The 15,048-nt window shown below is 43.7% G+C and overlaps 1 protein-coding gene across 1 annotated transcript in view; it reads left to right on the forward strand.

Moving 5' to 3' along the window:
• LOC146835053 (vitamin D3 hydroxylase-associated protein-like) overlaps positions 1-15,048 on the forward strand; it is a 411,367-nt gene that overhangs the window by 184,305 nt on the left and 212,014 nt on the right. The window contains exon 6 of the mRNA XM_085602722.1: positions 4,429-4,469. Coding sequence (XP_085458848.1) covers positions 4,429-4,469 — 41 coding nt within the window. The remainder of the gene's footprint in view (positions 1-4,428; positions 4,470-15,048) is intronic.

A 15,048-nucleotide genomic window follows, 5' to 3' on the forward strand; every position in this document is an offset into this window, starting at 1 on the left:
GACAATGTGTCCGCTCACTCCGCCATCTTGGCCACGCCCCCTAACACCTCACTTTTACCCACCACCCGAAAAAAACTTCACATAGGGACTTTCATATCACCCAATGACTTTTCTATCAAATAATTTACTTTTATTTCATGGTTGGTAGATGGAATAAAGATTCAGAAGACAGCCAAAAAGTTGTTAAATTATTATAAATCAGTCCTTAAAGGTTAAAAGTAAAGCAAAACGTATGCAAAAAAAAAAACTAGAGGAAAGCTAAATATTTAAAATAGTATTTAAAATGGATGGATTGATTGATGACTCGGTCCCACAAGTTGGAATCAAATCTACTCCAGCTTTTACCTTGCAAAACCTAAAGATATCTTGGAGGTTATTCACAAATTGCATTTTGTAGCACATAACGTAGTACGACAGTGCCACAAAATGCTATTCACAAATCTGCTTGCAGAGACCTCCTCTGTAGTGGCCCAGATCTCCACACACATAGGCATAGGTTTTAATAGTAAATACATTTTCAGAGTAATTGTTGGACGGACCGAGGGGTAAGAGGGTGACTTAAAATGGGCAAGCACTATAACGCCCCATACTACAAAGTGGGAGGAATGTGGAGGAGTGTGGCTCAATGGTTAGAGCGGCAGACCCTGAAGCAGAGTTCTGGCCAGGGACCAGGGTTCGATTCCCGCCTCGGCGGGGCTCGGGCTCAATTTCCTCGGATCTGTCTATTCTTGCCTCGGTGCCTATTCTAATCACGGGCCCCACGCTGCAACTCTGGGCAATAGCTTGCTTAGCCTCCACACCGGCCCCAACAGCACTAAGGATGCCTGGCTTCACCCTAGGGGTGCCCAGGACTGGACATTTCACAGGGAAAGCCAGGAGGGGTTCCACAGCGGTATGAGTATCAGCGCCAGGAAACCGCAAAAGGCGACACCGCAAGGTGGCCGTCTGGTGACAGTGCGCTCTATAAGTACCTTGACATTTACATTTACATTTACATTTAGGGAAATGTAAGAAGGGGTAGGGTGGCACCCACCCACAGAAATGTAAAAGACAATTGCATTTCACAGAGTACACATCAAAAGTTAATAGAGCACTAATAATGTCAAAATAGTGATAAATGTTCCCCAGCCCAGGCTTGGAGTAAACAAAGCATCACACATAGCCACTCATAGGTGCCAGACTGTGGGTGGAAGGCAAGCTTTTGTCCACCCCATAAACCATTTCTGGTCAGTTTCTCTACTCCCACTGGGTCTGGTGCCAGCCTGTCTCGGGAGATAAAGGGGAGGCAGGCCTAGGTGTGATCTTCATCTGCTAGTTCAAAGGTAGGCATCATTCGAAGCTCAGAAAGCAGCTAGATACTGCCCTCGACCCTACACACAGAGGCCTTTGCCCACTGGGACCAGTACACATCCTACCACAGGGTCAGGTGATAGCTGGACACTGGCAGGAAATTACAAACTTTCTAAATGCGTCCTATCCAAAATTGTAATATAAAGTCCGATGACATTAAGTCAGATTTTATATTACTATTATAATGTCTCTTTGAACCTTTTTTCTAGCTAATCCCAAACTGAATTTAGGACGTACTAAATGCAACAGTGTAAAACAGTGTTAGATTATGGGAGAGCCATCCTTGCTACAGTGATAATTGACTTTGGAGTTTTTTCACTGCCAGGGCATGTAAAACATTAAATATACATATGCTACTTATAAAATAACACCCACCATTCCCTATGGGCACTAAGGGTCTACTTAATGCGTGACTTGTAGGTAGTTAAAAGGAAGATTGACGCCTAGCAAAGGTTTATTTTGCCAAATCGAAATGGCAGTTTAAAACTGCACACCCAGAGCGCAATGGCAGGCCTGGAGTCATGTCTTACAGCGATACTTTAGTAGGTGGCACAATGAGTCCTGCAACCCAGTAGTAGCAAATACTTTACAGGCCCTGAGTACAATATGTACCACATACTAGGGACTTGTATGTAAACTAAGTGAGTTAATCAGGGGTATGCCAGTTTCAACATGTTTGGAGAGGAGAGCACAGGCACCTTATCACCGATTAGCAGGAGTAACTTCTGCAGCCCTGTGTAAGGGCTGCAGAACGAGTTCAATGAATGAAGTCAAAACCCCAGGGAAAACTATGCAAAAGATGGTCATTTCAAAGACCCCCATCTGCCAAGGCACCTTTACTGGTTAATTTCTGAAAACACAATACCCTATGTGCGCAACACAAGTGGAAGGTATTACTAAAAAATCAGGCCTTTCTCCCAAGGGTGTCACCATTAAATAAATTATTAGAACATAAGCCCCTTAGCAGTAAAGCATTTCGCAATGTGAAAACTTATAAAATAATACTAATAACAGTATGCACTTATTCTGATTTTCACAAATAGTGTTATGCTTTTGCATTCTCACAACAGTAAACAGCATAAAATAGTGATAATTTTCAATAAGAGTCTTATTTCTACCTTAAACTAAGTACCAAGAAACTAGAAAGGACCCAGCAGCAAAGGCCCCTGCAGATCCTCCAAACTCAAAGCCACAGCTCCAGGAGTGCTGGCAATATGGGAGAAACTCCTCATAGGGTCATGCTCCACAGAGCACAGGAGACTTGAAGTGTCTACAGTTTCAGCTCAAGCCAAGGCTTACTTGGCCCACCGCTTCTCATGGGTGGCCCCAAAACATGCCTGTGTCTTCTTGGCAGTGCCAACTTTCCTGGACTAAGATTGTTCCCGGAATAAGGTTCCACGAAGCGTTTGAAAGCAGATAACCAGCTGAACAAAGACTGACTCCCGCATCCTAAGGATTTAGATCAACAGCTGACGCAGGCAAACATTTGGCCCTGGATCTACCATCTCCCCATCCAAGGCAGAAGGGAAGAGCAGAACCCACATAAGATACCACCAAGTCCAGGTCCTGATGAAAACCCCAAAATGAATGTGGGGTTGGAAACGTGTTGACCCCGGCATCTGGGACAAGATACTCCTACAAGTGCCCGAGGAGAAAAGTGTATAAAAAATTACTCTCCTAGTGTGAACACTTACAATTTCAAGTCCCAGGGCTGCACACACAGGCAGGAGACTGTTGATATTTGATGCCTGTAAATCTCAGACGACTTCCGCCCCAGTGTGCTTATTTATCAATACAGGACTGGTGATCTATGTTTTGTCCATTTGTTCATTCATTTTTTTGATTTCATGTAGTGTCACACAATTCGTAATTGTTTGTATATGTAATGTCAAACCGTTGAAATTGTGTTCTTTAACATGACATGGTATTAATGTATATATTGGTTTTAAAAAAATATGAGAATAATGGTGAAATAAAGGACACGAGCATGTGGATTAAAAACACCGGCTCGTTACATGTTGAATTGTGTATTTAACTTGTGCCACTAGAAACATTCTTTGTATAAAAAACTTTCCTGGGGCAGCACACATCCAAGTATGTAAATGTTTTCTCCCTGTCACTGTGCGATATGGGGCGTTCTAGTGCTTCCTCCTCCCATCTCGCACCATCATGTGGGCAGTCAGTTTCAAAATGATCACCTTCTTACTTTCCTGCAAGGGTGGACGAGAGCAGTAGGACAGAACTGTGGCCTTGCTCCTCGTGCTTAGGGGGGCCTCTCCCCCATAAGTGCAAGGATATGTTGAGGAGGTGCTGTAGGTCATCAAGGCTGGAAAACATTTAAGATCTGGGATTCCATATCTCTAGTTGAGGAGAAAAAAAGTCTCACACTTGGTCGCTTACCCTGGCTAGTTCCACGGGGCGGCACAGCAGGCTATGGGCTCCCCAGTGGGCTAATCAGGAGACATCTGAATGTGGTAAGGATTTCTGGGCCTGGTGCCCTCAGGGAATGCTGCACATGAGGATACTACTTGTTGTAATATTTCTGCAGCCCTTGATTGCCTTTTTCCACAGGCCTTTATGCTTCTTGAGACAGATGCAATACAAACTTTTTGTCTGATCCATTTCGGCAAGCAGTACACCAGCATATATTCCTGATTTTCTTTTCATTCACCCATATCTGACTGTAATATATATATTTTTTAATTACAATTACATTGCATTTTCACTCATCCATGTTTCTCTTAAAAGGAACATTTCCACACGACCTGCTACTACAATTCGGGCACATTTAAGTAAGCTTTTGTGTGTTATTTGTATCAGCATGAGTTAGATCTGAGGTCTATAATGAGACTCTAAGCTAAACCCAAACTTTAAAAATCCAATCATCATCACAACCTCCTTACCTTATGCTTGCCACATCTTTCTTTCAAGCTACAGTCGCTACCAAAGTCTTTTAATTCATCTCTTCACTGTTTGAACAATTGTAAACTGTTAGAAAAGATTAATAAGTTTTGACCTTGATACTGAGAGTTTCTACATTTTAACAATGTTTTTTTATGTTATTCTTTTCCTTTTTAGCATCCTTGGTATGCGAGATCCTGTAGATGGACAAACCGGAGGTATATTGTTTGACATACTCTACTATTTCATTGTGATTTATAACTATTAGGCATCACCCACACCCTTGTATCACTGGCAGTGCCATTTCAATGACATTTTTTTCAATAATGCAGGCCAGGAAAATGGTCCCCCCTGCTTCCTCTTTCTTCTTGTGGTCATGTATGATATATTGGTGCCCACACATGGCTTAATGCTAGCCATCCTTACATATTGAGTGCATATTTATGGGGTCCCAGTTATAACAGATCATGAATAGTATTGGCTTTATTGGGGCCATTCCTTGCATAAAGCTGGAATTGGTAGCATATTATGGGCATTTCTGGGACATGTGATAATGATACATGGGTTTCAGGTCAGACTATGCCCATGTGTGGCAGTAGTGCTGGTAAGCTCCTGATCAATATAGTACCCAAACATGTTTACAAAAATGAAAAGGTGGTATTTGAGGACATACCCTGTGGTTTGCTTTCTTAAAAATAATATTATTTTGTTTGGGAGCTTAAGTTTATTTTTTCAAAATGAAAGCTTGTATTTTAGAGGGAAATGTGTGTACTTTGAAAAACTGATAGAATTTTGGGATAAAAGTTTGTAATTTTCAACATTTTGATTATATTTGTGGCTAGGTCTGAGAAAGCTACGACTGATCTTGTTTCCTTGGTGCCAAAGTGCACTCTGAGCTACACTGCTATTACATGATCTCATTGCTAAAGTTTTTTTTTTTTACATGAATAATGCTATTTTTCTGAGGCATTAGCATTTAAGACTCTTGTTACTATGAGCTGTCTGATCCTCTCCAACTTGGTGATAATCCCGTTGAATGAGCCAATAAGCCACACCTTGCCTGTTTACAGAGAGAGACAGAGAGGTCTGTGTATCAATTGAACTATCCACCCTGCCCTTCCTGCAGGGTTGCTATATAAAGCATCCTGAAACCGAGGCACAACATCCAGACACACATCAGGACACCCTAGGAAAAGAAGATTACTAATTGTAATATTAAAACCCTTTATGGCTGCATTTAAGAAATAGTGTTTTATGCTTAGTACGTTGGCACGCGTTAGACCATGGAACATTCACAACTTTTATTTTCCTCCCACACAACCCTAGTCTTCCATATCTATGGACCTCATCCCCCTGCCCATTGCAACAGAGTACCCTCCCTGCCAAACTATTGATGGGGCCCATACTTTCTAAAAAAACACATGACTCTGGTGGCACTGGAAGCAGATACCAAATTGGCACACTTTATCCCTTTTATAAACCTTCCATCAGACTCCGAGTTATCCACAGTGTTTTTGAAAGAACTGATATGACTACATGAATAGTCAAAATCATAATCACATGTTATGAAACAATTTAAGGTTACATTCTGGAATTACCTGATTTTCCACAAGCTACCTTCCTCAATGTGATAGCCAGACTAAGAAACTAAGTCAAACTATCAAGCAATATATGAGGTCCTTTGACTGAACACCAACATTATTAGTATCAGTGGATTCCAGTGCAGATTTGGACATAAAAACTCCCTCTATAGTTTCTAGGCTAGTTTCCATTGCACATTTGTGTTTCACAATTAGGTAAGGCCATTAGAGCTCACTTGTGTCTTGTTACCTCTAGTAAAAGGCCTGTTGTGTCCCCATTTAATGGTTCACCAATCTACAGTGATACACTTACTAGTAAATCGTGTTATTGGCTGAAGGACTGAGGTCTGTGGAAGCCCTGCTCAGACAACAACCACAATCCCAATCCAATTTAGAAAAATAGAGTAAATTGTAAGAAATAAAATAATACCAGAATGACAAAACTCCAATCAGTAGAACCGGAGATATGCAATTTCGAAATTTATAAGTAGATATAGAGCCTAAAAGCACAAAGCGTCACTCTCTATCATCCGTGAAAGAAATACTGAAAATCATGTACACCATAATCATATGAAACAAAGCAACTTTAAATCGGCCATTTTCCGTAAATATTTGTTTTATTTCAGTCTTTTAACTTTTGCTTGCGCTGTTTTTCTTTCTCTTTTATTATTTTACTACAATGGTTTTTTATGTCTATTTAAGAGTATATTATTAAATCTCAATCTAAATCACTCCTGATCATCTTGTCGTGCTAGACTGGGGGAACGTCACAAGTAAAGGTCGACCTAGATCGAGTGTGAGTCAAATACAGGGAACAGGTTAGTCCTGCTGAAAATGTTACCTACTCAAAGTCTGGCATGAAGATTTACATTCACGGTTAAGGAGGATGTGAAGAGGAAAATCGGTCGTAGCGCAAAGAGCAAGCCTGGCGAAATAGACATTAAGCACCTAGCATGAACACCCGATTGGGTGATGTGTCGCAGACGGTCGTTGCTGGAGTTTGCGTTTGCAGTCACTGCGGGCAGTCATTGCTGTAGTGTGACGTTTATACTCTGCATTGCTGATTGTCACTGGCAGTCACTGTAGTGCAAAGAGTCAGGTTCACTTGAGCTTCACGTTGGCAGTCATTGTGGGTAGAAGAGTCTCGGTGCGAATGGGCCAATTTGGAGTCCAAGAAGCCAAACACTTCAGGATTTCACATTTCTTCAGAGGAGGAGCTCTACTGATGCCAGCCAAGGGTCCAGAAGTTGGAAAGGTACCTCTTGGGGATCAGGAACTCTCTACAGCAGAGGCCAGAAAGGCTCAGGCAGGTCTAGTTGCAGGTCCAGGAAGGTCCAGTGCAGCAGGTCAGGTGGGCAGTTGTAGGTAGACCTCTGGAGCTTGTTGTGTCCCTGTAGATCAGACAGGAATCAGCCAGCTGAACCTTGGAGTCACTCAGGTTAGCCTGGAATGAAGGAAGCAGGTCCTGTATTCCATGAAAGAGAGCTTGCCAGTCCTTAAGCAATAGGAGCAGTCCTCTGGGAGCAGCAGGGCAGTCATATTCTTTTGTCAATGCTCCAAGAAGTCTGGGTGACAAAAGACTAATGTGAAGTTCTTTTGTGTGTCCTGGAGGCAAGCCCTTTAAAGTGTACTGGGCCAGGCACAACTCCGTCTCCAGCCATCAAGGCAAGATGGTTGAACCTGCCTACAACTAGTCCTTATTGTGTTACTGTCTGGAAGAAACACACAAACCCCCAACAGCAGAGTTATTCACAGTCATGTAACCCAAAAAACTGGCAGAAGGCACAAACGGTTAGGAAAAGAAAATGGCAACTTTATATTTTCAGAATTACATCCAACTTCACCATTAACGAGGGTTTCAAATTGCAATTCGTTTGAGAGTAAACACTATGGGCCATATGTAGGTAGCTTCACATTTACCGATTCATAAATACCGAATTTTACCGATTCTGTATTTATGAATCGGTAAATGTGATGTAGGTAATAATTCGGTAAATTTTACCGAATCGGAAAAATTCGGTAATTATGAATCGGTATTTACCGATTCGGTAATGAGGCATACCTTCCCATTGATTCCTATGGGCCTGGAGGCCCATAGGAATCAATGGGAAGCCATTCACCATTACCGAATCAGTAAATACCGATTCGGTAATTGGGGGAGCATATTCATGGGTGGCAGGGTGTCACATTGACACCCTGTTGCACCCCTGAATCTTGCATGTGTGCAATTGTGGCGCACATACATGCGCTAAGGGCATGTATGTCTGCCACATGGCACTCTTAAATCTGCAAAATATTACTTTTTGCAAGGTATTCATTATTTATCACCAACCTGTATTTGGTGGTAAATAACGAATTCTTAATACTAATTTTCACTCTTTAGAGTGCTCTCTACATATGATTTCAGGATTCGGTATTTACCGAATCGGTATTTTACCGATTCAGTAATTTACCGAATCCTGAAATTATGCCTCCTACATCTCAAATAGCTAAATACCGGTCGGTAACAGGATATTTACCGAATTTCGGCCATTACCGACCGGTATTTAGCTACCTACAAGAGGCCCTAAATGTCTACTTGCTTCTAATCCAAAGTTCTCACTAGCAATAAGGTAACCCAGTGTTAGTCACTGGGTGAGCTAGGCCTTACAACAGTTAAAAATCGCTTATGGAGTTTCTCACTGCCACAACATGTAAAACTGTAGGATATGTGCACTTATTTTTAAATGTAATGCACCTAGCCCTATGAGACTTTAGGGCCGACCTTAGGGGTGACTTATAGGTATTAAAAAGGAAGGTTTATTTTGCTAGGTCGAAACAGCATTTCAAAACACTTTAGTGGGTGGCAAAATGAGTGCTGCAGGCCTACTAGTAGCATTTAGTTTACAGGCCCTTGAAGTACTATTTATGAGGGTCTTACAAGTAAATTAAATGTGCCAATTAAGTGTAAGCCAATTTTACCATGTTTGAAGGAGAGAGCACAAGCACTTTAGCACTGATTAGCAATGTTAAAGTGCACAGAGTCCTAATGTGAACAAAAACTGGATCAATAACAGAAGGCAAAAATCCTGTGGACACCCTGCAAAAAGGGCCAGATCCAACAACTTATACCAGGTCAACACTGAATTTAAATGGATTGTAATCATAGACATCAGCTGGGTCTCTTTTCTGACTTTATCAACATCATTTTGTTATCTTCAAACTTCCTCTCATTACTTAGGTAACACCTAACATTCATGCCTCAAATGTGAGTCTTTCAAATTGATGAGATGAATGGGCCTGGTGCTAATATGTCCTGAAATTCAACCAAAATTCATCTCATAGTCCACATCTCCCAACCTTCGCTGGTGCCTCGTACATTCATCTATAGCTCTCTTGAACTCGTGGTAAAATCCATCCGTGACTGCAGTCTATGTCTGTAAAACTTCAGTGTCTCATTGCCTGGAATGATATGATGCTTCAGAACACTGTGGGAGCCAGCCTCATTTATTCATGCCCGTAAGCAGGTTTGTGCTTTCCATCATTCGTTCCTCCTTCAAAAAAATAATCCTCACTTTTTCACCTGTGAGATTGTTTTAGTCATGGTTGTGTTAGGCTCAGTTGTATTCCTGGATGCTCGTGATGAATACATCCCAGAAGGGACAGTTTTCTTCTATGAGAAATGCAGCAGAGAACTGGAGTTTGAAGGGAAGTTGACAGTGACTGTTGCTTAACCGATGGAATGTAGTGTATGACACAGAAAAGGTCTGTATTTTGAAGCCACATCACTTCTATGGCAAGCTGAAAACAATCAGTATTTATGCATGCAAACTAGGCAAGTGAGAGGAACACATTTCAGAAAATCATGGTGTGACCTACCTAAATACATAAAGCTAAAATAAGTGCCTTGTTCACATTAGAGGTAATTTAAAGCCATCCAAATTCTGGATGTTTTCTAGAGGAATGCTGGTTGGAGGGTTTCCCTAAAAAGGTCTGATGGAGTGGGTGGGTTTCTGAGGGCGGAAGGCCACCAGGTGTTGTCCCAGGTGGTGGAGGAGGGTCCGAGGACCTGTGTCTTCTCCGAGTCAAACTTCAGGCAGCTGTTGTTCATCCAGGCTGCGATTTCCTTCATTCCTTCCTGGAAGCAGAGTCTGGTGTCTTCGGGATTCTTCGTGAGGGAGAGGATGAGCTGGGTGTCATCGGCGTAGGATACTATGCTGAGCCCATGCTGTCTGACGATGGCAGAGAGGGGGGCCATGTAGATATTGAAGAGCGTGGGGCTGAGCAAGGATCCTTGGGGTACCCCACAGTTGATCTCTGTTGGTTCGGAGAGGAAGGGTGGGAGTATGATCCTTTGTGTTCTGCCGGAGAGAAAGGAGCGGATCCAGTCAAGGGCAGTTCCTCGTATACCGGCGTCATGGAGTCTGGCTGCGAGAGTGAGGTGTGAGACGGTGTCGAAGGCTGCAGAGAGGTCTAGTAGGATGAGGGCCACAGTGTGGCCCTGATCGAGTAGCATGCGAATGTCATCGGCGGCGGCGAGAGGGCGGTCTTGGTGCTGTGGTTACTGTGAAATCTAGACTGGGAGGGGTCGAGGATGGCGCTCTCTTCGATGAATGTGGTGAGCTGGGTGTTGACGAATCTCTTGGTGACTTTGGCTGCGAAGGGAAGGAGAGGGATGGTCCGGTAGTTTTTCAGGTCCGTTGGGTCGGCCGAGGGTTTCTTGAGGAGGGGCTTGTCTTCTTCACACTTCCATTTGTCGGGGAAGATGCCGGCTTCGAAGAAGGCGTTGATGGTCTAGCCTAGTTCGGTTGCTATGGCGGCGGCGGCTCTGTGGTAGATGTGCGGCAGGCAGTGGTCCGTGGGGGCTCCTGAGTGGGTGTTCTTCATGGTTATGGTGGTGTCTTCAGTGGTAGCAGGTTTCCAGGTGGTGATAGTGGGCTGGTTATTACAAGCTAGAAGACTTAAATGGCACTCGCACACAGTATACGGGTTAAATACCCCACTAATATAGATTGTCAGCTCTATTCAAGTCACATATGCTTGTCAGCAACAGAGATGATGGGATCAGTTCCATTGATTGGTTGTGTTGTCTGATAACAAATCCAAAACCCCTTGAATATTAATTGCTTGTCATCTTTATTTGTTAAAGCAGGATTGCAAGTTCCAATACACGGACCAGCCGACACGTGTTTCGTCTTACAAAGACTTTTTCAAGGCTGGAAGAATAAATACAAAACTAAATACATCCACCTCTAATACAAAATTTAAAAAACGATATGAAAAATCAATATATAATAATCACAACTAAGTGCTCACCCACATTGGTGATAATCTGAAACAAATGTGCAAAAAGAGACCAAACTTCCCAAGATCTATTATGAGTGTTGAAGTGAAGCAGAAGATAAGAAACATATATTAAAATAGATATATGCACCACTAAAACTACACAGTTTCAATCACTAAAAAGAATTAGTGTGAGCAAGGCAATGGTAGAGAACACTGAACATGCATTATACGGCTAAAATATACAACACGTAAGGTAAAAAAATAACAACCCACCACAAAATGTAGGATGAATAAGGTTGTTGATAATATTCCGGGACACGTAGTTCATAAATACGAAGTTCAAAGTCAATACATCATGTGATAAATCACACCATCTATGGGATGGACAGAACAACATCTAGTGACTGATCACCCTTAGCAAAGAGTAATATCTTGAGGCTCAATTATTCACAATCAAATTAGTAGTAACACAACCCTGACTGTACTGGTTCTCTACGACGAACATAAGGCACGCCGTGGCCTATTAATTTACCGTCAGAAGTAGTAGCCTAACGTACTGGATGTATACACCTTAACATCCATACATTTCAATGTTCCGTTAAAATAGCAACAAATGTATCTCAAAAATTGCCACATAGGAATCCAATACGTCAAAGATGTGCTCTCATTAATATTCCTATTATTATTAGGCAATCTCTCTAGTGGGCGGGTTGTTGGTGGTGGAGAGGGGGTTGGTGTCTGGAGTGTTCGCTGAAGGTGTCGTAGAGGGCCTTGATTTTTAGGTAGAAGTAGGAGCTGAGCTTGTTGCAGAGGTCCTGGGATGGTGTGACATCTGTGGCTTCACTAGGGGGTTTGGTGAACTGCTGAATGACGTTGAAGAGTTCTTTTGCGTTGCTGGCATTGGTGTGGATTTTCTTCTTGTTAAAGGTCCGCTTGGTGGCTCTTATGCACTTGTGGTATTCAGTCATGGCGTTCCTGTAGGTGTTTTGGTCTTCAGTGGTTTTCCTGTTCCTCTAAAGTTTCTTGAGGTGTCTGCAGGAGCGCCTGGCTTCTTGGAGGTCGGTGGTGAACCAGGCGGCCTTCAGGGGGTTTTCTTTGAGGGGGTGGCTGAGGGGTGCGAGCTTGTTTGCGCTGCTGGCGATCTAGTGGGGAAGTTCTTTGGCTGCGGAGTTGGCATCAGTCGAGGCAGAGGGGGGGTCGTGGAGAAGGGTGGTGTTGAGGAGTTCCTCTGTGATCTTACTCCAGTTTCTTTGTGGCGGGCGCAAGGCCGGTTTGGCTGTGGTGGTGGTGTCCAGGTGAAGTGCACGCAGTGGGGGTTTGTCCAGAGGGGCTCTATGGTGTGGCTGAAGTGTCTGTTTGTCCCTCCTGAGAAGATGAGGTCGAGGGTGGGGGTGGTGACGAGCTGCTTCAGTCTGAGGTTGCCAAGGAGGATGGTGGAGGGTGGTCGAGTCGAGGTAGCTGCGGTTGTTGAGGTGGAAGTTCAGGTGAGAATGTTGTCCGTGGAGGCAATGGCGGGGGGTGCAAAAAGGTCAGCAATGGTGGTGATGGAAGAGGCGCGAGGCCCGGGGGGTCTGTAGACGAGGGTCCCAAGCAGTGTGGTTCCGGGGCTGGTCCAGATCTGGAAGTGGACTTGCTCTGTGTTGGAGAGGGGGTTGCTCGTGCTGGAGGTGGAGAGTCGGAGGGAGCTCCTGTGTGCGATGGAGAGTCCCCCTCCTGGGCGGTGGGGAAGGTCATTTCTTTGGATCTTGTATCCTTCGGGGATGGCGGTGGCGATGTCGGGTGAGGAGGTGGCATTGGTCCATGTTTCCATGAAGAAGGTGACGTCTTGCGAGAGGGTGTTGAGCAGGTTCCAGATCTCCATGGCGTGTCAGTGTAGGAAGCGCACGTTGAGGAGGATGCACGTCAGGGCTTCGGTGGTGCGGGCGTCCGGCGTGGGTTTGGTGGTTGTGGGGAGGCTGTTGATGGTGAAGGATTGTCTGCAGTGTCGGCAGGAGAACTGGCCGTGGGTGGTGTTCGGTGTCGCTCTCTGGCAGTTGTTGTTTCTTACGGGGTTGAGTGCGAGGAGGGAGGTGGAGTTGTAGTGGTGGGGGGTTGTAGATCCGGGGTTCCTGGCGCTGGCCGCGGTCGGGTCGTGGATGGGCGCAGACGGACTTGTCTTTGCCATGCCTTCGGCGCACCAGGGGCGCACCCGCTACACGCGTCACCTGCGTGACCGCAGCTAGCGCCAGGAACTCTGGATCAGGCCCCTCATCACTGCAGACCCATAGGGTGCATACAGTGTGCTCCACCTGAAGCTCTTTGCAAGGGTTACATATGTGATTATGATATTTTATTGGTGCTTCCCATTCACATCAGTGAAAACGTGGCAATCAAGTGTCTTATTTAATGCAGACCCCTAGTGATAAAACAGACATGTTTCTGCCGTTAATAAGGCCAATATTTGTTGAGGCATCCATCAGGACTGGATCCTGCCCCAACGGCTAACTTATTTTATGTCCATCTACATATAGATTTAGTCGAGGGTTTCATTCAGGAGAGAAAATATAATTAGAAAAGGGGTTACGCTATCTTAATGTATAATCGAGTAGAGGTTTTAGGTCAAAGGACCTCAAAAGAAACCAAAAAAAATTAGTCAACAAAGTATGTGTGAAACCCCACATGGCATATATAGACACAGAGGAGTCTAGATATAGAACATGTGTTTTAAGTCCAGTATGAAGTGATAGACAGGTTCTCTTGGCCTCCTTCTCTTTTTCTTCCTCTTTCTGTCTGCCTGTCTTTCTTTTTCCTCCCTCTTCAACCCTTTCCTCCTTTTCTCTGTTCTCTGCTACTGGCATTGATCTGTTAGCTCTCAGACCAGAAGTCGAAGGAAGTTTTGGGACACACACAGTTCTTCAGTAATGACACTAGCTATTATTGAGGCCCCAGACTTACTTAGACTATACTTCAAACCTTTCTTCCTTCACGATTTAAACATCAAAACTGAAGAGCAACGGTTTCCAGATGTCCCAGGTGACTCTCTGGAGGAGCATCTTTCATGGTGTGGTCTTTCTTATTAAAGGAATATAGAAGTTTGGAAAAATATTCCCCACATTCAGAACACCCCACTCCCACTATGTACACATCATTTTCAAATGCTGCTGTATTGCATTCATCAAGAAAATGTAAACATCCCTCCACGCTTTACATGCAAGATTACCATCTCCTGGTGTCTATGCACCACCTACAAAAACAACAGTTTAAAAACCAAGAAATGCAGAAAAATGAAAAGAAAACATTGGAAAACCAAAAGATGCAGAAGTTGCTTCTTTTAGGAAAATTTGCCATTTTGTATGGTCACCACAATTAGTTTCAATATTGGGCATGAATGTATTGGCCTTTTTGACTATGGTCACTTCCAGACTGCTAAATAGCCCCTTGTGCATATGCTCTGGTCCCTAACCGTAGTAATAAATGGTTGACTCCAATTAGCAGAAGGCTAATGTAATATGGTTCACAAAGTGCAGTAGTGGCATGGAAGTCACATGTCCGATGTGAGCTGCAGGGTGATCTTACACCACCTCCAGGTGTAGCTTTAAAAGATATTGCTTCAGAACCATCTTTGCAAGAATTAATCATGCAGCTAAAACTGCAGAAGACGCGTAAAGTGAAATTATATTTGACATGTGGAGAAGCCTACCTCTTACATAAGTAAATCATCCCTAAATACATACTTAGATCGAGTAGGTCTTGGTGCAAGGTGTAATAGGTGAGACATGTTAAGTATTGAAATGGCATTTACCCCGACTCCCTTTCATCCAGTGACAGTAATTAGCTCTGTCACTGTGCATTGTGTGGGAAATACTTTTATGGAAGCACAAAGGGCAGTGGCCAGCCTGCAAACGTCTGTCAGGGAGGTGAGAGAGGTTCATCACTTAGTACCTACCCCTAATTGTCACAGAATGGGGTAATA

Source organism: Triturus cristatus, chromosome 4_2, assembly GCF_964204655.1.
Source record: "Triturus cristatus chromosome 4_2, aTriCri1.1, whole genome shotgun sequence".
NCBI lineage: Eukaryota > Metazoa > Chordata > Amphibia > Caudata > Salamandridae > Triturus > Triturus cristatus.